A 24,461-nucleotide genomic window follows, 5' to 3' on the forward strand; every position below is an offset into this window, starting at 1 on the left:
CCACAACCTATCAGCATTATTGCCGCAAAATTTAAACCCCGCTCTGCTGATTATTCGCGACCGCCGGCCGTGACCAATCAGTGATATAGTCGCCAAATTTCAACACCGCTTTGCTGATTGGTCGCGGTTGCTGGCCGCGACCAGTCAGCGATTTTGGCGCCAAATTTAAACACCGCTCTGCTGATTGCGCCGGGTCTGCCGCATACATATTCTAGAATACCCGATGCGTTAGAATCGGGCCACCATCTAGTTTCATGAAATAATTTTAAAAAAAATTGACGTGGGGCTTCGCACTATATTTGTGTCCAGCCAGGTACAGCAGGCAGGAACGGACTGCCCCCAACCACCAGCTGCCTATTTGTACCTGGCCGGACACAACAATGTAGGGAAGCCGATGTTTTCTTAATTATTTCATGAATTTCATGAAATAATTAAAAAAAAAATACGTGGGGCTTCGCCCTATTTTTGTGTCCAGCCAGGTACAACTAGGCAGCTGGGGGCTGGAATCTGCAGCGCAGGGAGGCCCAAGCTTTCTGGGCCCCACCCGCTGCAAATTGCAGTCCGCAGCCACCCCGGAAAATGGCGCATTCATAGAAGCGCCATCTTCTGGCGCTGTACCCAACTCATCCAGGGCCCTGGTGCGGTGGCTCACTGGGTAATAAAGGGGTTAGGGCCAGCTTGGCATTATCAGCTGGCCCTAAGCCCGAAATTCATGGGGTCACGCCAATCTTAGACATGACCACTATGAATTTCTAGTAAAGTATTTAAAAAAAACACAACACCCAGAAAAAAGTCCTTTAATTGAAATAAACACACAATTCTTTATTGTTCTAAATTAAACCATACTTACCGTCACGCCCATTCCAGCTGAAGCCAACGATCTCCTGCAATAAAAGTAAAATAATAAAGCAACCTCATCCTTACCTTTCCATGGTTCCCACGATGGCTTCAGCTCTGCTACATCGAGATGACAGGCTGGACCGCAGCAGAACGCTGCCATCCAGCCTGTCATCCCGCAGACACTGAGAAGCGCAGGCTTGCTTGCGCTCCTCAGTGTCTGGCTGTGACGGCATCCAGATGAGCCGAGGTCATGTCCAATGAACTCAGCTCACCTCATGTACGTCACTGACAGCGTGGAAGAATTCTCCTGCACTCAGCGCTTCAGCGTGAGAATTCTCCCACGCTGTCAGTGACGTACATGAGGTCAGCTGAGTTCAATGGACATGAATGAGCTCACCTCATGCACGTCACTGACAGCGTGGGAAAATTCTCCTGCACTCAGCGCTTCAGCGTGAGAATTCTCCCACGCTGTCAGTGACGTACATGAGGTCAGCTGAGTTCAATGGACATGAATGAGCTCACCTCATGCACGTCACTGACAGCGTGGGAAAATTCTCCTGCACTCAGCGCTTCAGCGTGAGAATTTTCCCACGCTGTCAGTGACGTGCATGAGGTGAGCTCATTCATGTCCAATGAACTCGGCTCACCTCATGCACGTCACTGACAGCGTGGGAAAATTCTCACGCTGAAGCGCTGAGTGCAGGAGAATTCTCCCACGCTGTCAGTGACGTGCATGAGGTGAGCCGAGTTCATTGTCGGCTCATCTGGATGCCGTCACAGCGAGACACTGAGGAGCGCAAGCATGCCTGCGCTTCTCAGTGTCCGCGGGATGACAGGCTGGATGGCAGCGTTCTGCTGCGGTCCAGCCTGTCATCTCGATGTAGCAGAGCTGAAGCCATCGTGGGAACCATGGAAAGGTAAGGATGAGGTTGCTTTATTATTTTACTTTTATTGCAGGAGATCGTTGGCTTCAGCTGGAATGGGCGTGGTGGTAAGTATGGTTTAATTTAGAACAATAAAGGATTGTGTCTTTATTTCAATTAAAGGACTTTATTCTGGGTGTTTGTGTTTTCTTTTAACTTTGACTATGGGGTTAGTAATGGGGGTGTCTTATAGACGCCTCTCCATTACTAACCTGGGCTTGATGTCAGCTGGCATTATAAGCTGACATCAACCCCAGCCCCATTACCCCACTGCCACCGCTACAGGGCAGTGGGAAGAGCGAGGCTAAGTGCCAGAATTGGCGCATCCTATGGATGCGCCATTTCTGGGGCGGCTGACGGCTGGTGTTTCTAGCCTGGGAGGGGGCCAATATTCATGGTACCCTTCCTGGGCTATTAATATCAGCCCCCAGCTGTCTGCCTAGCCTTTGCTAGCTATTAAAATAGGGGGGACCCCACGTCATTTTTTTTGGGGGGGTCCCCCATTTTAATAGCTAGTAAAGGCTAGGTATTCCGCTGGGGGCTGATATTAGTAGCCTGGGAAGCTCCGTGGGTATTACCCCCTTCCCAGGCTTCAAACATCTGCCCCAGCCGTCTGCTTAACCTCCGCTAGAGCCTAAAATTAAGGGGAACCCCACGCCAATTTTTTTTTAAATAAATCCTTTATTTTAACACTAAATGACAAGTACAGTAAGCAACACTGTCACTGTACTTCATATATATGTGACTGACATGTTTCTATCTATCTAATCTATGTGTGATTCTCTATTCTTTCTATTCCAAATTGTCGGGTACCGCTGCTGAATTGCCGGCCGGCTTTTTTAAAGAGACGGTGCATGAAAACACTATTATTTTTTTTGATAAATCCTTTACACTAAATGACAAGTACAGTAAGCAACACTGTCACTGTACTTCATATATATGTGGCTAACATGTTTCTATCTATCTAATCTATGTGTGAAGCTCTATTCTTTCGGTTCTAAATTGTCGGGTACCGGTGTATGCCGCTGCTGAATTGCCGGCTTTTCATGTTTCACTGTGAGCACTGTTCCCATCGATTTGGGCAATCACTGTAATGCCACAACCACCATGGCTGTGGCATTACAGTGAGTGGCAGACAATCCCTGCATGATTGGTGCTCTAAATAGCGCCAGACATGCAGGACACGCTTTTGGTGCACGAACAGTTATCGAACATAACCTCGAACAGCCGAATTTTTTGCAAATCGTTCGGGTTCGTCGAACAACTCGAACACCGCCCAAAACAGCTCGAATTTGAGATTGGCGAACAGTTCTAGTCGAACACCGCTCATCTCTAGTCATGAGGTCCAGTATGAGTACGGTAGGCTCAGCAGCCGGGGCAGGGGCAGTACACTCACCCGCCGCTGGGCCGCTCACGACCTCTGTCACCGCTTCTCCTTGAGCTCCAGCTCCTTGGCGACAGGTCCGGATGCGCAGCAGCATGTCTTCCCGCCACGCAGCAGATGCCACCTTCTGGGCCTCATTCAGTCTCCGTGCAAGACCCGGGGTTTCCTGGTGGAGAAACTCTATATCTCCCGCTGTAAGAACTCTGCCGCTTCGCTCCCTTCCGGGTGAAGGACCTGGACCGGGTTCGGAAGGCTCCGTTTGTTGCGCTCCAGCAGCATCCATGTCCGCTCCTGAAGGTCGCCAAACTCCAACTGCAATGGCCGCACCTTGTTGTTTTTCTTTTTCCTCCTCTTTCGGGGCGGTTCCTGGGCAGTATGCTGACAGGCCCGCCTTAGTTCAGCCCATCTGGTTTAACAGGCATTACCCCGCGGACTGTCTCTGACCGGGCTGAGACACACATTATCTGCAGCCTGCCCCTCGTACCCTGGCCTTGTGTCCCCGTCCTCTGCAGGTCCACACAGGATCCACGCTCAGGGAGGGAGATCACAATCAAAAGACAAAGAATCAAGATGGCTGTATATTAAATATGAAATTTACAGTGTCACTAAAATGTGAGTCCTCCACCCTCACCCACTAAATGGTTCCCCTATCTCTTGGTTCCCCAGTCTCCCGATAACCAGGAGGGCAGCACCTAGTGCATTCTGTAGCATCGGCGTCTCTGCCCCGTACTAGGCAGAGACGCCGTCCCTCTCACCTCCCCGCTCCTGGCGCGGCGTCCTCCAGCGCTTCTCTCCCCGCTGCTTCTGGCACGCGCTCCTTCCCCGGCAGTGTGCTTAGGGCGCGCGCGCGCTCTCCCTCTCTTAAAGGGGCCGCACGCGCCGTCCTAAGGAGTCCCCGGCCAATTGCCGGAGGACCTCCCATATTTAAGGCACCTCCTCCAAAATGGAGGTGCCCGAGCAATGTTGTTGCACTGTTCACTACTCTGCTTCAGCCCTCAGGTCCCGTTGCCAGTTACCTGCCAGATTCCTGCCAGTTTGCTGTCTGATTCCTGCCTGATATTCCGCTTACCTGCCTGCTAGCCTGAGGTCCGACGGTCTGCCTACCGACTCCTGTCAGTCTGTCTAAGGACCAGCTTGCCCGCTCACCTGGGAGCGCTCTTCTGCTACCTGCCTGCTAGCCTGAGGTCCGACGGTCTGCCCTCCAACTCCTGTCAGTCTGTCTATGGACCAGCTTTCCCGCTCACCTGGGAGCGCACACCTGTTACCTGCCTGCTAGCCTACCTGGAGGCTCTGCCGTCACGTGCTGTGACCACCTGCCATTCCAGAGACTCTCGCTTGCTCACCTGGGAGCACACATCTACCGTCTGCCTGCTAGCCTACCTGGAGGCTCTGCCATCACAGGTCGTACCTACCCTTTACCCAGAGACTGCCCCGGTCACTTGCCGTGACCTCCTGCCCGTTCATCCAGAGACTGCCCCGGTCACTTGCCGTGACCTCCTGCCCGTTCATCCAGAGACTGCCCCGGTCACTTGCCGTGACCTCCTGCCCGTTCATCCAGAGACTGCCCCGGTCACTTGCCGTGACCTCCAGCCCGTTCACTCAGAGACTGTCCCGGTCACCTGCTGTGACTGCCTGCCCGTCTTCCCTGGTCGCCACCCGCTCCCTTACAAGGACCGCCCCCTTGTATAGTAGCTCAGAGGTTCCGCCTCCCAGACCCGTTACAGTTTGCTCGGGCCATGGAACCCGGTGGCCCCCAGATCTCCGATCTGCACCAGGAAGTCTTACGTCAGAAAACTCAGCAGGAGGTGGTACTGTCCTATCTACGGTCCGTTAACTCTCGTCTAGGCGCATTGTGTGACTTGTCTATGTCTACCTCTGGTCCAGCCGTGCCCATTCCTGCGGTACCGCAATCCAGTCCCTTCATGGTACCCGACTATGGACCTCGGCTTCTGGCACCTCCACGCTTTGCCGGCGAACCTACTTTAGCTCGGGGTTTCATAAACCAGTGCACCCTGCACTTTGAGCTATTGGCATACCAGTTCATCTCCGACCGAGCCAAGGTGGCCTTCATCATGTCCCATCTTACTGGGGAGGCACTGGCATGGCTAAATCCCCTGTGGGAGAGAGGGGATCCCCTGGTGTCCGACCTGCCGTCTTTCCTCGCTCCTTTCCGGAAAGTCTTCGATGAACCTGGACGGAAAACCTCTTCTGCCTCCTCACTGCTACGTCTTCGCCAAGGGAGTCTCACCGTGGGCCAATATGCCATACGGTTCCGCACCCTCGCTTCTGAGCTTGCCTGGGAAAATGAGGCTCTGGTGTCCGTCTTCTGGGAGGGTCTTTCTGGTCGGATTAAGGACGAGTTAGCTGGTCGGGACATTCCTACCACTCTGGATGACCTGGTGTCACTAGCTACCCGGATTGGCATCCGGTTCCAAGAACGTGCCAAAGAGACTACCTGGGAGAAAGACTTTTCTTGCTCTGCTCCTACTTCCCTGAGACCTGCCTCTCTATCAGTCACTCCGCGGGCGCCCTCGCCTGAACCTATGCAGATCGACCAGACCAAGATGGTCAAATCTCGCCAAGAATCTCGCCGAGCCGAGGGAGGCTGTTTCTATTGTGGCAGTATGGAACACTTCATCCGTTCCTGCCCGGAGAAGCCGGGAAACGCCAGTGTCTAGGACCGCTCGGAGAGGTCGTCCTAGACAAAAGTAAGCCCTCTCTGTCTCTGACTTTACCGGTCTCTATTGCTTGGGGAGAAAACCGTCACTTTGAACTTGCCCACCTGGATTCTGGAGCTGCTGGAAACCTAATCTCCCAGTCTCTGGTAGAGAGATACCGTATTCCCACCAAGTCCCTGGCTGAACCATTATCAGTCGCCTCCGTGGATGGAAGACTTCTCTCGGAGACCATCCTGCTCGTCACTGAACCCATAACCCTGCAGGTGGGAATGCTGCACTCTGAGGAAATCTCATTTCATGTGTTGTCCGGACTTTCTCACTCCCTGTTGCTAGGTCTACCTTGGCTCCAGACACACGAACCCGTATTGAACTGGCGATCCGGTGAAGTACTCCGATGGGGTCCAGGCTGCCATAGGACCTGCCTGGTTCCGGTCTGCCCAGTTCGCCCTCCGCCTACTCCAGCTAATTTACCAGGTCTCCCGGCTCCTTACTGGCCCTATGCGGACGTCTTCGGTAAGAAGGAAGCAGAGACGTTGCCACCCCATAGGCCATATGACTGCCCGATCGACCTGGTACCTGGCACCACTCCTCCCCGTGGGCGTATCTACCCGTTGTCTGCAGCCGAGACCCGGGCCATGTCTGAGTACATTGAAGAGAATCTGGCTAGGGGATTTATCCGGAAATCTACCTCCCCGGCTGGAGCCGGATTCTTCTTTGTCAAAAAGAAAGACGGCTCGCTACGCCCCTGTATTGACTATAGAGGACTCAATCAGATCACGGTTAAAAATAAATGCCCCCTTCCGCTCATCTCTGAGTTATTTGATCGTCTTAAAGGCGCCAGGATCTTCTCCAAGCTGGATCTACGTGGAGCTTATAACCTGGTCTGTATCCGTCAGGGAGACGAGTGGAAAACAGCATTTAATACCCGGGACGGACACTATGAGTACCGTGTGATGCCCTTCGGTCTCTGCAATGCTCCCGCCGTCTTCCAAGAACTGGTCAACGACATCTTCCGTGACCTTCTTTACTCCTGCGTGGTGGTATACCTGGACGACATCTTGGTCTTCTCTCCGGATCTTCCCACACACCGGAGGGATGTTCGTCAGGTCCTGCTTAGGCTCAGGCAGAACCACCTCTATGCTAAATACGAGAAGTGCCTTTTTGAGCAGACCTCTCTTCCTTTCTTGGGCTATGTTATCTCCCAGACAGGCTTGCGAATGGATCCCGAGAAGCTCTCTGCTGTCCTAAAGTGGCCCCGTCCGGAGGGCTTGAAGGCGATACAGCGATTCCTGGGCTTCGCTAATTACTATCGTCTCTTCATTCCTCACTTCTCGTCACGGACTGCACCCATATCTGCGCTCACCCGTAAGGGAGCAAATCCCAAGGTATGGTCATCCGAAGCTGAGGAGGCCTTCCTTTCCCTGAAACAAGCCTTCTCTTCTGCCCCTGTGCTGCACCGTCCGGACTGCAACAAACAGTTCTACCTGGAGGTTGATGCCTCCTCCTCTGGAGCCGGAGCGGTGCTCACCCAGAAGTCTTCCTCCGGGAGAATGGTAACCTGCGGCTTTTTCTCTAAAATCTTCTCCTCCTCTGAGCGCAATTACTCCATAGCAGACCGAGAACTGCTTGCCGTTAAATTGGCGCTGGAGGAGTGGCGTTACCTGCTTGAAGGGGCTCTATACCCGGTGATCATCTATACGGATCACAAGAACCTGGCATATCTCCAAAATGCCCAGAGACTTAATCCACGTCAAGCCCGGTGGTCTTTGTTCTTTGCCCGCTTCGATTTCATCCTTCATTTCCGCCCGGCGGACAAAAATGTCAAAGCTGATGCCTTGTCCCGATCCCTCCTGTCCTCCGACCAAGAGGAGGAGCCTATGCACATTATCGACCCCTCCAAGGTGATGAATGTGGCCCCCTTGGATTTGACTCGTCTTCCACCCGGCAAGACGTTCGTGGCGCCTCCAGACCGTGAGAGGGTTCTTCGCTGGGGTCATTCTTCTAAACTAGCTGGCCATGCCGGCCAAAAGAAGACCTTCCTACTCATTTCCCGGCATTACTGGTGGTCTACCCTGCGTAAGGATGTGGTAGACTTCGTCTCTACCTGTTCATCTTGTGGCCACAACAAAATTCCCAGACACTTACCAGCTGGTCATCTCCTGCCGCTTCCCATACCTGTTGCCCCGTGGCAACACATCGCTATGGACTTCATTACCGATCTTCCTGTCTCTGCCGGGTGTACTGTCATTTGGGTGGTCGCGGACCGCTTCTCTAAAATGGGCCACTTCATTCCCCTGCCTGGTCTTCCGTCTGCACCTGAGCTGGCTAAGGACTTTATTCGCCATATCTTCCGTCTCCATGGCCTACCCCTCCACATCGTGTCGGATCGAGGCGTTCAGTTTACCTCACGCTTCTGGAGAGCCACATGTAAACTGCTGGACGTCACCCTGGACTTCTCCTCCGCTTACCACCCTCAGTCCAATGGTCAAGTGGAGAGGATCAATCAGATCCTTACCAGCTATCTCCGGCACTTTGTTAATGCTCACCATTCTGATTGGGTGGACCTCCTTCCTTGGGCCGAGTTCTCTTATAATAACCACGAGAGCGAATCCTCTTCCAAGTCCCCGTTCTTTATTGTCTATGGCCAGCACCTCCGGATTCCGCTCCCTGTCTCCGTTTCTGTGGACAACCCTGCTGCGGAGTCTCTTGTCAGCGAATTTTCTACTATTTGGGAGAGTACCAGGTCCGCTCTTCTTCTGTCCTCTGAGCGGATGAAGAGATATGCTGATAAGAGACGTCTGGATCCGCCTCAATTCCGTCCGGGAGACAAGGTTTGGCTCTCGTCCAAACATGTGCGGCTCAAAGTACCCTCCTTCAAGTTGGGCCCTCGATTCATTGGTCCCTTCGAAGTCCTCAGGCAAATTAACCCTGTGGCCTACAAATTAAAACTCCCGGCCACCCTACGGATTCCCAACTCCTTCCACGTATCTCTCCTCAAACCCGTTGTCTTTAACTCTTTTTCCAATAATCCAGGTGCCCCTCCTGCTCCGGTTTCCGCTGATGACGTCTTTGAGGTAGAGAGTATTCTGGCCTCCAAGAGGGTAAGAGGAAAGACCTTTTTTCTGGTAGATTGGAAGGGGTTTGGTCCTGAGGAGAGAACTTGGGAACCCAGGGAGAACATCAACGCCCTGCTTCTCCTTGAAAAATTTCTTTCTGGCCAAAAAAAAGAGGGGGCCTAAAGGGGGGGGGTACTGTAGCATCGGCGTCTCTGCCCCGTACTAGGCAGAGACGCCGTCCCTCTCACCTCCCCGCTCCTGGCGCGGCGTCCTCCAGCGCTTCTCTCCCCGCTGCTTCCGGCACGCGCTCCTTCCCCGGCAGTGTGCTCAGGGCACGCGCGCCTTCCCCGGCAGTGTGCTTAGGGCGCGCGCGCGCGCGCTCCCCCTCTCTTAAAGGGACCACGTGCGCCGTCCTAAGGAGTCCCCGGCCAATTGCCGGAGGACCTCCCATATTTAAGGCACCTCCTCCAAAATGGAGGTGCCCGAGCAATGTTGTTGCACTGTTCACTACTCTGCTTCAGCCCTCAGGTCCCATTGCCAGTTACCTGCCAGATTCCTTCCAGTTTGCTGTCTGATTCCTGCCTGATATTCCGCTTACCTGCCTGCTAGCCTGAGGTCCGACGGTCTGCCTACCGACTCCTGTCAGTCTGTCTAAGGACCAGCTTGCCCGCTCACCTGGGAGCGCTCTTCTGCTACCTGCCTGCTAGCCTGAGGTCCGACGGTCTGCCCTCCAACTCCTGTCAGTCTGTCTATGGACCAGCTTTCCCGCTCACCTGGGAGCGCACACCTGTTACCTGCCTGCTAGCCTACCTGGAGGCTCTGCCGTCACGTGCTGTGACCACTTGCCATTCCAGAGACTCTCGCTTGCTCACCTGGGAGCACACATCTACCATCTGCCTGCTAGCCTACCTGGAGGCTCTGCCATCACAGGTCGTACCTACCCTTTACCCAGAGACTGCCCCGGTCACTTGCCGTGACCTCCTGCCCGTTCATCCAGAGACTGCCCCGGTCACTTGCCGTGACCTCCTGCCCGTTCATCCAGAGACTGCCCCGGTCACTTGCCGTGACCTCCTGCCCGTTCATCCAGAGACTGCCCCGGTCACTTGCCGTGACCTCCTGCCCGTTCATCCAGAGACTGCCCCGGTCACTTGCCGTGACCTCCAGCCCGTTCACTCAGAGACTGTCCCGGTCACCTTCTGTGACTGCCTGCCCGTCTTCCCTGGTCGCCACCCGCTCCCTTACAAGGACCGCCCCCTTGTATAGTAGCTCAGAGGTTCCACCTCCCAGACCCGTTACACATTCTAGCCCCCTCTGGTGGGAGAAGTGTGGTGTTGGATGTGAAGGAAGGGTCCTGACCATCGCACTGTTCTTACCTCAGAGGAGGAACACTACACTCCATTAGAGAAGTGCAGCATCCCTGTGGCGGTCGAACCCTCAGGGGCGCCACAAGAAGAGGAAGCGGGAGGCGGAGAGAGGGATCAGGTGTGGTGTATTTACATATATAGTACACTTGGTATATAGACATATAGGCAAGAGTATTATTGCAAGTACAGTTCAATCTTACTTTTGATGAAGTGTGCATATGAGCCAGATATTTTGGGTAGGGGCCACAGCGTGGCAGGAAGCAGGAGGAAGGGCTGTAATAATAGGAGGCATGTCAGAGTCACAGTCGCAAGAGTATGTTGTGAGGTAGAGGGGAAGCAGACATACAGGTGCCTTTGCTATGGTTCCATGGGTTATTTAGCCTGTGGAGATCTAAAGTACATAGGACAGAGGTTAGGAAAGTAACAGGGGTATAAAGTCCATAGTCAATCTTCAGTATAAGTCTCCACCAAAGCTGTGACACACCGAGGCCGGGGGAGCGGTCTGCGGCTGTCATCACAGTGTACTGCGGTCTGCAGCCTGCGCATGTGCAGAGGCGCATAGTGTCTGTGTGTAATGCAGTGGTTGCTAGGGCAGGGATAAACAATGTAAGTAATGGAACAGCGCTAATGTAGTGGCACAAAAAGGAGCCAGGGGATGTGGATAGAGTAGTCCCCATAGATAATAGGCTGCAGGAGAAGTTATAGGTATATCAATATGTAGCACAGGGGGGACCCCTGAAGGTAGATGTGGGGAGGTGGGGAATGTTAAAGAGTAGTCAGGAGAGGTGGTAAGGGGTACAACTTACCTAGGGGGCCAGTGGGATACAGTGGGTGTAAGTGACAAAATAGATTCAATGGGTCTGTAGGGAGAAAAAAGACATTAGAGTATGCGGTCTATTTCTCTATTAAGTCCTTTAGGGGACAAGGTCTGGAGAGTATATATCCAGTAGGAATCCCTTTGCTTGAGCAGTTTTATGTGATTGCCTCCTCGCCGGGGTCACAAATTGTCGCTTACACACCTATGGTTTGATCTAATTTTTTAAGTTTGTCTGTATAGATTGGGAGGTAATGAGCAGAGTCATCTCATTATCATTAGAGGGTGGGTGATTTATTGTCACCAACAAATAGGAGGAGCCTTACTGGTGAGGCTTGCCTTACAGTTTAAGAAGCATTTCTATAGACTTTTCACAGTTTCTTAGTACACATTTTTCCTGTACTATATTACCTGGCGGCTGTATTACAGGGACTGTACAGGATTTCATTTTCTTCTAATAGCAGGAAACACTAAAAAATAAAAAATACTCCGCTGAATTCACCTGCTACTCCAGTGTCATCGCTCTCGTGGTCCTTGCTGGTCTTACTTACAAAACCTAGGATAAAACAATGAGCAAATATCCTGCAATAAGTAAGTAAATAGTACATGTAAATAACATAGGGCACTTGGTTGACACTATTTTGATCAAAAAAGCATAAAAGTCATCCCACCACGACAAGGTGACCCAATCAGAATAGTCCTATCTCTAGTATTTCATCTTTCTATTGCCAGCAGGCCTCAATAGATGGGGACAGAGAAGTACCCAGGTCTGACTGTTTTGCGCTCGTTAGAGAGTCGATATTGACTTTTAGGATTGCTTCTTCCTATAGGTGGCACTAGAGTTCTAGTTCTCTTCCTCTCTGAAGAGACAATTTGCTTATTTCTCAGAGGAGCATTGCGACTTAAAAGTCTCCTCATCTCGGCATGTCAGGCTTCACATGTTACTCTCCGCAAGGAGAAACATTACCTCTTGGAATACGGTCAGACGCCTCTCACCCAGCCAAACCAGATCTCACACTTTTGCACTGATGAAGGGCAGTACCTCGAAATACAGTGTCTGTAAATTGAGATTTTGGTTTTTACTTTAATCGTAAGTCATTTGACAAGGCTTGCTAGAGAGTTGATATTGACTTTTAGGATTGCTACTTCCTATAGGTGGCACTAGAGTTCTAGTCCTCTTCCTCTCTAAAGAGACAATATGTATAATTCCCAGAGGAGCATTGTGGCTTAAAAGTCTCCCTACCTTGGCATGTCAGGCATGACATGTCACCCTTCGCAAGGAGAAACGTTAACCATTGGCACCAGCCTGTGGAAAGCTAAATAGATAAGATGCACATCCCATAAAGATGGGGCTACGCCACTATATACAGGGTGGTCCAAAAGTAGGTGGACAGAAAGTGTAATAAGGTTATAAAGGGGGAGATTTATCAAACATGGTGTAGAGTGAAACTGTCTCAGTTGCCCTTAGCAACCAATCAGATTCCACTTTTCATTCCTCATAGACTCTTTGGAAAATGAAAGGTGGAATCTGATTGGTTGCTAAGGGCAACTGAGCCAGTTTCACAGATCTAGTTTTCACAGATAGATCTCCCCCAAATCTGTTTTCTTTTCAGATAATTCAGATAGCACATAATGGCAAATAATTTAAATACAGATCAAAGAAAATGGATTTTAACAGAGTATTGGAAATCTCAAAATGCTGAAACCGTTAGAGCAAATTGGGTTGAAACATTTGGTACTCAAGCCCCAAAGAGACAAACCATTTACCGCATTCGTGACAAATTCAATGCCACTGGCTCAATCCTTAATGCTCCAAAAACTGGACGACCCAAAATAGTCTGTACAGAAGATAATAAATAACTTGTTGCTGAAACATTTGTTCAAAGTCCAAAAAAGTCCACCAGAAGAGCCTCTTTGGAATTGGGAATTTCACGAGCTTCTATCATGCAAATCCTGAAATCTATTGGGTGGAAAGCTTATCGTCCACGTCTAATTCATGGTTTATTGGAGGATGATCCAGACAGGCGGCTGCAAATTAGTGAGATTATGCTTAATGAACTTGAAGAAAATCCAGTAATTTTAGATAACATTATGTGGAGTGATGAAGCTTCTTTCAAATTATCCGGCCATATTTACAGACATAATTGTATTTACTGGTCTAATGAGAACATGCATTTAACATTAGAGCAACAACTAAATGAGCCTGGTGTCAATGTTTGGGGTGGTATTTCAAGTTTTGGTGTTTTAGGACCAATATTTTTTGATGGAACAGTCACAGGTGATAAGTATCTCGAAATTCTAATGAATCAAGTTGTTCCCCAGTTACAGCAACAGCCTAATTCAAATGACCTTTATTTCCAACAAGATGGGGCCCCTCTACATTATTCAAGAGTAGTCCGCGAGTATCTTGATGAAACATTTCCTAATAAATGGATTGGCCGAAGAGGCCCACTTGATTGGCCGGCACGTTCACCAGACTTGACCCCAAAGGATTTTTTCTTTTGGGGAGTACTCAAGGACAAAGTTTATAGTCGAAAACCAAAAAGTGATTTGAAAAATTACATAAGAGATGCCTTTCAAGAAATTAATACCCAAAGAGACTTGTGCAAAAAAGTTTGTCGAAGCATAAGAGGCGACTTCAAAGCTGTGCAAATTGTAATGGAAAACAGTTTGAGCACCTGCGTTGATAAAATTTAAGGGCTTTTGTATTATTGTTCAGAATAAAATTTAATTGTCAATGTTATGCTTGTGTTAGTAAATATAATTTTATATACAGTATAAATCAAAATAAATGTTGTTATTTTCTGGCCACTTACTTTTGGACCACCCTGTAAACAAAATACAAGGAACTAAAGCAAAACTTAAGAAATGGGCTGACATAACCTGTTGGTATAAGTGCAATGTGTAGATGCACATTCACACTGTGACCGTTAACACACAAAACCAAGGATAAAAAGAAAAAGAGAAAATACCCTGCAGTAAGAAAGTAAAGAGTAATGGTACATGTAAATAACATAGAGTACTTGGTTGACACTATTTTGCTCAAAAAAGCATAAAAGCCATCCCATCGCAACAAGGTTCACCCAATCGGGTTGGTTCTATCTCTAGTATTTCACCTCACTGTGTCAGCAGACCTCAATATACTATTGTATGTGTATTGTACATGTACTAGTACTATTTACTTACTTACTGCAGGGTATTTGCTCATTGTTTTTATCCTAGGGTTTGTCTGTTAATGCCCACAGTGTGAATGTGCACCAACACACTGCCCTTATACCAACAGGTGTGCAATCAAATGTAACGAGCATTTAGAACATTTTGTCATATAATATTATATGTTAGGATATACCATAACATTATGATCATGGTGTCTTAGATGTCTACCCCTGTTGATCCAGAGAACAAGGTCCCTCCATGTTTTCTCCTGCTTTTGGCCAACCTCTGTGTAAGCGCTCATGCAGATGTCCGTGCAAATCGGTCTGAGCAAGGAAAGCAATACACGGACTGGCTGCAGCTCTTCCAACCGGAACAACAGAGCTTTTTCATATGTCCGTGAGGCTGTAACACATGGGTCTGGAGAGCCGCGGCCAGTCTGTGCATTGCGATCCTTGCTTAGACCAAATAGTACAGACTACTGGATGAGCCCTTAGGAATTTCCACATACCCCATTGATGTGAATAGGAATGTTTTGCAACCCAGACTACAAACCTTACCCTACATGCAAACTCTAAACAGCTATGAGCCATGATAGAATAAAGCCTTTGAGGGGGTGTCAACTTTAAGATTTTTACCCTTTTCACTAGTTAAGGTGAGGTTGTTGCACAGTCAACAAAGACATTTTTCACTCCGTGTGACACATGGATTCTGTACAGTTGTCTCCTTTATTTCTTTAAAAAATCTGAAGCGAAGCAATTGGAGTTCTTAGGTGAGACGTCATATTTGAGCCCTGGTGTCTGAGTTAACCTGAAGGCTCCTGTGCTACAGAATAGATTACTAAAATTATAGACTGACTGACCACTTTCTTAGAGACTTTCTTGTATGTAAACTATACACATGAGCCGGGAGTGCAACATAAAATCAAATGAGCGGGTTTTTTTGTGAATAATTTTTTAGTGTGAATCCTTATTAGAATGACCAAATTGCATGTATTTGAGGCCTAATCATCGGTAAATATTTGTGGCCAATTTTTCAAAACCTGACAACCTTGTGGGGTTTTCTTATGCACTGGTGTATACTGAGAATGGTCTGATCGAGGAAAAAAATCCAGAAAAAATTGAATCCTATGGATTTAAACTTGTCAACGAAAGGGGTCATAAGAGGAAGATGTCCAGCATCATTCTGAGAAACAAGCAGATCACAGTCAAGTAAATTGCAGCAGAATAGAATGGTGATATTCCTGTCTACATGGTGGTCTCCATATTAACTTTAGGACAGATGGACTATAATCACAGACGACCAGTTCAAGTGATATTGCTGTATGAAGAAAAGGAACAGGAAAAACTCCACTGGAGAGCAGACATCATTGGCAGTGTAAAGATGTTGCCTGGTCAGAAGAATCTAGATTTCTGCAGCACTATGCTGATGAGAGGGTGAGAAGTTTGTAAAATGATGAACTAATGACTCTATGAACCCTGTCAAGTGCCAACAGTTCAAGCTGGTCGAGGTATAGTAAGGGTGTTGGGAATGATTTTTTTGCATACCCTTGCTCCTCTGTGGATGGACATTTGTAGAGAAGGGCTTACCTAAGGACTTCAACTCTTCATAGTAGCTATTTACTCTATTGCAGAAGGATAATGCCCCTTGGCATAAGAGCCGTAAAGTCATGGATTGGTTCCAGGAACATGACAGACAGTTTTTCTTACTTCTTTGGCCTTCATGGTCCTAATCCTACAAAGCATCTCTAGGACAATGTGGAACAGACTTTTTGGAGTGTGTCAGTATCCACATCAAATTTGCAGCAACTATGAGAAGATATCCTCTTCCACATGGGTCAATGTTCTAGCAGAACGATTTCCCTGTCTAATGGAATCTACGCCACGATGAATTGGTGTGGTTCTGAAGGCCAATGGATGTCCAATATGCTACTAGATAAGTGTCTCTTAAGGGGGCGTTTGATATAAATGGCGCATAGAAAGTAGAGACCTTTTGCTTTACCTATGTAGCAGATTATGGCAACTCAAGCAGCTAATGAAAATTATTTAATCAATCACCATATTATATTTCTAAAAAGTTACCCGAAGTTCATATCTGAATATATAGGTGAATATCTGGGATGATGTCTTTACACACAGTGGACAATTCCTAATCTGTATTATGAACATTTTAATGTAAATGACTATTCATATTACTTTGAGGCATAGGAGACATTTCAGAAGTGTTTGGTGTAAAAAAGACCCTTTTCTAATACATTACTAGAACAGTAATAGAGGAAAGCAATCCTTTGAAATCTTTATCAATTATGGCTTCAAAGAGCACCTCTCACTCTGGTAGACCCAGCATATCAATATACCAATGCCCATTGATTTTTCAAAACTTCTATGGACTATTTGTTTTTTCCTGTATTGGTGCAGCAGGAGAATTTACTGGGGATCCCAGCATCAATTTTAGGAAACTCTTCTAACAAAAAGAGATTGGAAAATTGAGGATCATAACCTTTCCTTCTTCATAGCTTTTGTATTTTTGTACACTATATATTCTGCTTTTAGAAGAACTATTTCCTTCTGTGCATTATGTTAAGCCTTCCGGGCTAGCTTAATATATCCTTAGTGCTTTGCATGAACTAATTTTCTGAAACCCTTAAAGTCTTTTTTCCATTACTAATTATTTCCCTGTGAGCCTTTTCCATGCATGACACTGTGATATTCTGCTCTCAGATGGAGACAGACGATATCCTGAGGACACCCCCTGTCAACTACATTGCTCATTCATCTGTGTTATAAAGAGTTACTCAGAATATCAACTGAGCAGCAATTACAATAATTTAAATATATCTTCCCCCAGGATATGCAATATGGCCAAGTCATCAAGTTGTCTTTATCAGGGGTAGGCACTTACATATCCCCACCAGCAACGTGTGCCTCACTATTAAAATAATCTTAATTTATCCTGCTAGCCTGTCCAGCATGGGTAACTAGTCAGTACTGACTAGTTATGCACAAGACGTTAATGCACTTGACTGAATGTATACATTAGGAAAATCCCAGCATATATTTTAACATGTCCCTTGTTCCATATTAAAGAGGACAGTTCACCACATTTTTCATGTTGAACTGATGCAACAATGGCTGCAGAAGGGAATAAAACTTTTTTTAATTCACCTCTCCTTTGTGGAGTTATTAGCAATCAAAGTATTTGGCACCCAATTAGTTAGCATGTTAAGTCCAACTGGTTGTTATCAGCTTTCACTGGGGATATGTACTTCTCCTTGTATGAGTTGCCCAATCACAAACAGGCAGCAACACAGCAGAAAAAGAATACACCAGTATGTGAGATGTAAGGACACAGTTCTGATCTCCTGGTCTAACCTCCTGCGTAATTAGAAAGTGCTTGGAGATTAGAGCACAGGTGACTCACACTTTTCAGATAAGGTCCCTGTTTGGAAAGGGCCAGCACAGCTGAGTTTAGCTGTGTCATATTTCATTCCCTTCTATCAGCTCTCCTCCTCTCATAGCACTGTCAGCTCTGCTGTAAGGCTACCTACCACAATTCTGCCTGTCCGGAGCTGTATCAGTAACCACACTTATGCCTGTTCCGCTCAATAGTTGCTTTGAGCACTACAGACATAAGTGTGACTCATCTCTCAACAGGCAGTGTGGAGGGAAGGACAAATTAGCATTTTAAGCCCTATGGGGCTCAAATACTATTGATTGCATATTTTAAGCTATTCATTAATGGACTATCTCTATATTTGACTCTCATAAATTAAATTAACTAAAATTTATCAAAATAGTACCTACGTGCAAAATAAGCAGATTTAATATATCCTATAACAATACCATATGCAAATATTAGGAGTAAGAAAAAAATTGTAAGTTGAATAGGTTTTATAGAAATTAAACATTAAAGGGTTTGCCCGAAACTAAAATTTATTTTAATCCTGAACGCCTATTTAATGTCATATGACGTCACTTGTGGAAGCAGTGCTGGTCTGGCTGCTTTTCCTGCACATCGGCTATTCTTCTTACAATGCGTACTGACAGTGCACTCTCTTGCTGACTCGTTATTTCTGATCAGAACCGGTGAGAAAGCGCACTGTCACTGTGCACATTGCACAGTGATAAGAATCTACTGAGCATAAGTCTGAATTGACAACTGACACATTCTCAGTAGAGCATGGAAAAGCCCAGCCCCTGAAACAGTCGCTTCTAATGACACTTCATTTTAGGGAGGGGACAGAGGCTGTAGCAGTATTCTCAGCCTCTGCCCCCTGATGATGACTCTTTTACCTATCCCAGCATGCACTGAGATTCTCAATCATCATCAAGAGGATGTAGTAAAAAAAATAAAAAAATAAAGCAGTTAGATAAAGTAGTGAGGGAACAGTAGGGACTTTTTAATTAAAGTATACTAGAAAAGAGATTAGATTATTTATGACATTAAATAGATAGAGATTTAAAATTAAAATAAATTTTCATTTTGGTCCACACCTTTAAGGCCTAAACCTATGTTTGATCAGCAGAGCCTACCTCTGTGACCCTGCTAATCGGCACAATAAGGGAACCCGCTCACTGATCATTGGGGATTCTGAGGATGGATCCCCACAGATAAAACCTAGATGGCCTAAATGACAAGCCATCAATGTTTAAAGGGGTTGTCCACTTTAATTTAAATGCAGGAGCATATGTTAGTAACGGAACCATGCAAATCGCTTTGAGGTTAATCAGATTCACTTCAAATTTCACAAAAAAATTGCCATACCTCAAAATTTGTTACAAATCAATTCACTAGCAAGAAGGTGGTTAAAAATAACAATAAAAAAAAGACATTACACTCACCTAATTATTCGTAAAATAAAGGTAAGGTGGACAATTCCTTTAAGTGCTATAGAGCCCTATAATTTTTTTCTATTTATTTATTTAGTTCAAATTCCTGAGTGGTTGAAGTGAATATTTCTGAGATATATTTTACAAAGTAATATTTTGCATCTCTGTATAAGAAAGTGAACTTGCATGTGCCTGAACTTCGTTTTATTGAACAATGCATTAATGGTTTAATGGAAAAGTAACATTGTATTACTGTGGACTCCAGGTGGTGCCATATCTAACTTGTATGCTATGTTGATTGCACGTTTCAAGATGTTCCCAGAAGTTAAAGAGAAAGGAATGTCAGCAATCCCAAGACTGGTTGCCCTCACATCAGAACACGTATGTCACTTTTTTTTGTATGATATTTCTAAGAAATTCTAGATATGTTCTACCCTTTAAAAAAAATATTTGTCTTTTATTAAATCATGTACAGTGTCTTGAAAAAGTATTCATACCCTGTAAACGTTTCCACATTTTTTCACATTACACCGACAAACTTAAATGTATTTTATTTGGATTTTATGTGATATACCAAAACAAAGTAGCAAGTATTTGTGCAGAGGAAATGATACATGGTTCTCTAATTATATTAGAAATAATAAATAAATATTTTGTTTAGAGGAAATGATACACGGTTCTCTAGTTGTATTAGAAATAAATCTTAAAATTGTGACGTGCTTTTGTATTCAGCGCCTTGTAGTCTGATACTTTGTAGGACTATTTCTCTTTGCAGTTACTGCTGCAAGTCTTCAAGGATATGTCTCTACCAGGTTTGCTTATCTAGAGGCCGACATTTTTGCCCATTTTTCTTTGTGAACTAGATCTAGCTCCATGAGATTGGAGGCGTCTGTGAACAGCAATTTTTAAGTCTTGCCACAGATTCTCAATGGGATTTAGGTCTGGGCTTTGACTGGAGCATTCACACACATGAATAAGCTTTGATCTAAACTCTCCAATGTAGCTATGGCAGGATGTTTAGCGTTGTTGTCCTGCTGGAAGGTGAACCTACGCCCCAGTCTCAAGTCTTTTGCAGTCTCTAACAGGTTTTTCTCTACAATTGCCCTGTATCTAGCTCAATCCACCTTCCCATCAATTCTGACCAGCTCCCCTGCCTTGGCTGAAGTAAAGCCTCCGCACAGCATGATGCTGCCACCAACATGCTTGCCGGTGGGGATAGTGTTTTTAGGGTGATGTGCAATGTTAGTTTTCTACCAGGCATATAGCGTGTTGCATTTAACCCAAAAAATTCTCCTTTGTCTCATCTGACCAATTTGACCAGAGCACCTTCTTCCACATGCTAGCTGTGTCCTCTATATGGATATTTTCAAGCTATAAATGGGACTTCTTATAGCTTGCTTTCAAAAATGGCTTTCTTCTTGTTACTCTTCCAAAAAGGACAGATTTGTGGAGTATTCTACTAACAGTTTCCAGTGGACAGATTCTCCCACCTAAGCTGTAGCTTCTCCAGTGTGACCCTGGGCCTTTTAGCCGATTCTCTAATTCGTCCTCTCCTTTCTAGGGCTGTCAATTTAGGTGGATGGCCATGTCTTGGTAGGTTTACAGTTGTGTCATACTCCTTTAATTTTTGAATGATGGATTGAACAGTGCTCTATGAGATGTTCAGAGCTTGGGCTATTTATTTACAACCAAACCCTGCCTTATTCTTCTACACAACTTTATCCTTGACCTGTCTAGTGTGTTCCTTGGTTTTCATGATGCTGTTTGATCCCTAATGTTCTGAAACAAACCTCTGAGGCCTTCACAGAACAGCTGTAGTTATACTGAGAATAAATTACACACAGGTGGACTCAATGTACTAATTATGTGACTTCTGCAGGCAATTAGTCACTCAAGATTTTATTTAGGGGTATCAGACTACAGGAGACCGAATACAAATGCCTGTCACAATTTTCAGATTTATATTTTAAAAATAATTATAAAACCATGTATCATTTCCTTTACATTTCACAAGTACTTGCTACTTTGTGTTGGAATATCACATAAAATCCAAACAAAATACACTTAAAAAATGTATCAGGCTGCTCTAAAATAATTATAGAAATCATACTCATCATCTTTGATCCCCACAGGTCCCATTCCAATGCTTATCTGGTCCCTACTGGTCTGTGCTTCCTATCATCGACACACCAAATATGGCAGGAAATACCTGCACGACCAATCAATGGCTTTGATTCCTTTCTTTTTTTATTTTAATAGATTTCAAAAATAAATATATTTTCTAACCCTCCCACCCCTGTAATGTTGAACCTAAAAGCTTGAAGTCAATAGCCCAAGCAACAAGTCCGAGTATAGTGTTGTTGAATGCAACATTATCATTAAAAAAAATACCTACATTTTAATAGTCGTCAGCACACAAATAAGTATGGTTTCTAAGACCTATAATAAAATTTTGCTCCATCTTGAAAAATTATAATTTTTTTTACATTGAAAATATAATTTAGAAGAAGTTTGTGAAATGGCAAATGACAAATTCAGAATGAGAAGAAGAGGGCGAGCTATAGCGAGGCATTATGTCTCATCTCAGCTTGTATTTGGAATATCAATATGCCTGATAGTTGTGATTTTCTCTATTATGGCTCCAGCATTTACTGAAATGCCAAAGGAAAAAAAAAGTACTTATTAGACTTTCCATTGCTCTCTAGCAGTAATCAAACAGAGACTGGCTGACACTTAGAAAAGAACATTGAGACAAGAGAGTGACTCAACGAGCTCGGTGAATAGTACTTGTAATCAGAGTTCTTGTTATGTAAAATTGCAGAACTGAAGCATTTTAGTACTTTGCTGACCTCAATTGCCACCACTTCTCTCCATTTACATAAGCCATTAAGCCTTGTCCATAGTACCACATGAGGTTCTGCAGGGGTTGAGAGTAAGCTGCGTCTACATACAAGCAATTATCCTCTGTCTGAGCTACATGCAATTATTATTATGTGTAATCATTTGTGTCAGTGCACAAAAATGGCAAAAGCCATAAAGTTTTAGTCATTTTTAGCTTTTGTACATCTTTGAATGAACTATTAAGATTAAAAGAAGGCTGGTAGATGTGAGTTCAAGAAAAACAAGAAGATATGAAGTCGAAGAAAGGTTATGTTCACAAAGGGTGAACAGGCTGTAAAATTTTTCATCGGAAGTAAAAAAGAAAAAAAACTCTGCATAATATTATAGCAGCAGCAAAGTGCATGATATTTTAACCAATCTCATCCACATACTTTGGAAAGAAATCAGTATGGAAATTGGCATGCAGAAACCTGCCACAAATCCACCCAGTGTGAACATTCACTTACATACAATGAGGCCACGAAAAATACATTCTGCTTCATTGGGCTTACGCCTGAGGCCTCAAAGGTGCATGCACAAGATTTCAGAAAGGCTTGGAATGACGTACCATCCTCAGGGCCATCAATCAAGCTGTATTGATCAAACTAAAGAACGAAAGGCTACATATGAGAAAAACGGACCAAATTCAATCAGAGCTTAGTCTGAGTTTGATTAGAGTTTGGTCCGAGTTTCATCAGTTTTTCTCGGAACTGAAAAAAATAAAAGTTTCTCCACCTTCTCCTATCTAACAGTCCATAAAAATGGGACAGCACTTGGATTCCATCCGGGTGGAGTCCGATTTTTTTCGGACCCATGGACTTGCATTGCCAATTTTAATCCGACACTCGGATCAAAATTTTACATGTCTCCGCAATTTTACAGGTTAAATTGCTATCCATGAAAAACATGGATAGCACTCGTACACAAAAAATAAACAACTGATTCAGTCCTTAATCCAAAAAGTTTATTGCCTACTTTACTTTAGCTTTTTACCTATATGACCACAACTCTGCATTTCCAATGAGTCTGCTGTCTGCATAGTTCACTCCTGAGCTCATTTTTTATCCTGCTTGGTCCAGTATGCGGATTCCCACTGCCCAGACTGACACTGACACATTTAATGAGAACATTATATATTACCATTCTCCTATAAAGAACAATGGTTATTAGTCCATCTGATTTTGTAAAAGAATTGTCCAGGCAAATGCGGATAGGTTTTATTGGAAGCACATTTCATTTTTTCTTCTGCGCATGCGCAGCTGAGCCAATGGGTTGCCGGGGTAAGGAATCAGCACATGTGCTGGCTTCGAAACACATTCATGAAAAGAGGGAAGCAAGCCATTTAAGCACCACTCCAGTGGTTTTTTTTGTATTCCAGCACTGGAGTGGTGTTTTTTTTCCCCTCTAATATTGCCCAGTATTGACATCAGCAAAAAAAAAAATGAGAATGACATAAAAAATAGACCACATGTATCACACAAAGTATATGAATATCCAAACAAGAAAAAAATGTAGCGCTCTTATTAAAAAGCATGTACCAAAAACATCCCCAAAAAAGTGCCTTGTCAGGAATTGGGGAAAATGGCCTGGTTCTTAACTGGCTAAAAGCTTTGCATTCAAGGACAAACCTCTTTAAGGGCATGGCAAGCTTAACTTCTGGCGCAATCTGTCTTTGAACTTACATTTTAGCAAATTTCTGCCACTTCTGGGGCTACAAAAAAACTAAAAGTTCCTTAGAGCAGCACTGAATTGTAGTAGTGGCGATTTGAAGGCCAGAAAACATGACAGGTTCCCTTTAAGGACGTGATTTGTATTGATAGACGATTTTAATTTTTTTTAGCTGGTATCCAACACATTTTCCTATATTCTGCATTTGGTTTCAAATGTCACTGCATATTACTCATCGCGCACTATGGTTTAGCAGTTATATAGATACGCGGTTCAATAGGTTAGATCAGCTTATTTGATGGAAGAAAGCTATTATCTGCTATAAATATATTGATCTGATCACAATTACGTTCTTTTCCAGAGTCACTTTTCAGTAAAGAAGGGAGCAGCAGCCTTGGGAATTGGCACAGACAGTGTGATTCTTATCAAGTGTGATGAAAGGTAGGCAAGAACCCGGAAATGTAATTTAACTTAGGAGATTAAAACTTAAGTCCTTCACCGATTAAGGTCACAGAGACATAAGACATCGAGCAGAGGGAGCAGTGACTGAATGTATTCACTTTATTGAAGTTTTCCATCCAAATAAAAAGAATGAACTCAATTTACCTTGGGAACTGAGGTTTGCTGTACTGTGTGATTCAGAAAGGTGGCCAATCGGGAGTTGAAAGACAAAAGTCTATTCAGTTCTTCAAAAATCCATTTTGTCGGTGCAATAGTAGAATCACTTAAGACACTTCATATGTCTGAAAAGAGGCCATACTTACTGATACAAGGGCAAGATAAAACACCATTTACCAGTAGACAACCCACAAGTCTTAGAATTTTACACAGATAAGGAGGACTCTTAGGCTATGTGCCCACGTAGCAGATTT

General features: G+C 45.2%; 1 protein-coding gene across 2 annotated transcripts in view; it reads left to right on the forward strand.

The window, feature by feature from the left end:
- The window catches only part of GAD2 (glutamate decarboxylase 2), a 200,474-nt gene that overhangs the window by 118,688 nt on the left and 57,325 nt on the right, over positions 1–24,461 (forward strand). For both annotated transcript variants that reach the window (XM_073677533.1, XM_073677532.1), the window contains exons 7-8: positions 19,307–19,422; positions 23,951–24,030. In XM_073677533.1, coding sequence (XP_073533634.1) covers positions 19,307–19,422; positions 23,951–24,030 — 196 coding nt within the window. The remainder of the gene's footprint in view (positions 1–19,306; positions 19,423–23,950; positions 24,031–24,461) is intronic.

The sequence above is a fragment of the Phyllobates terribilis genome, unplaced genomic scaffold (assembly GCF_046119375.1).
Source record: "Phyllobates terribilis strain yellow unplaced genomic scaffold, ASM4611937v1 Scaffold_4__5_contigs__length_816908805, whole genome shotgun sequence".
Taxonomy (NCBI): Eukaryota; Metazoa; Chordata; class Amphibia; order Anura; family Dendrobatidae; genus Phyllobates; species Phyllobates terribilis.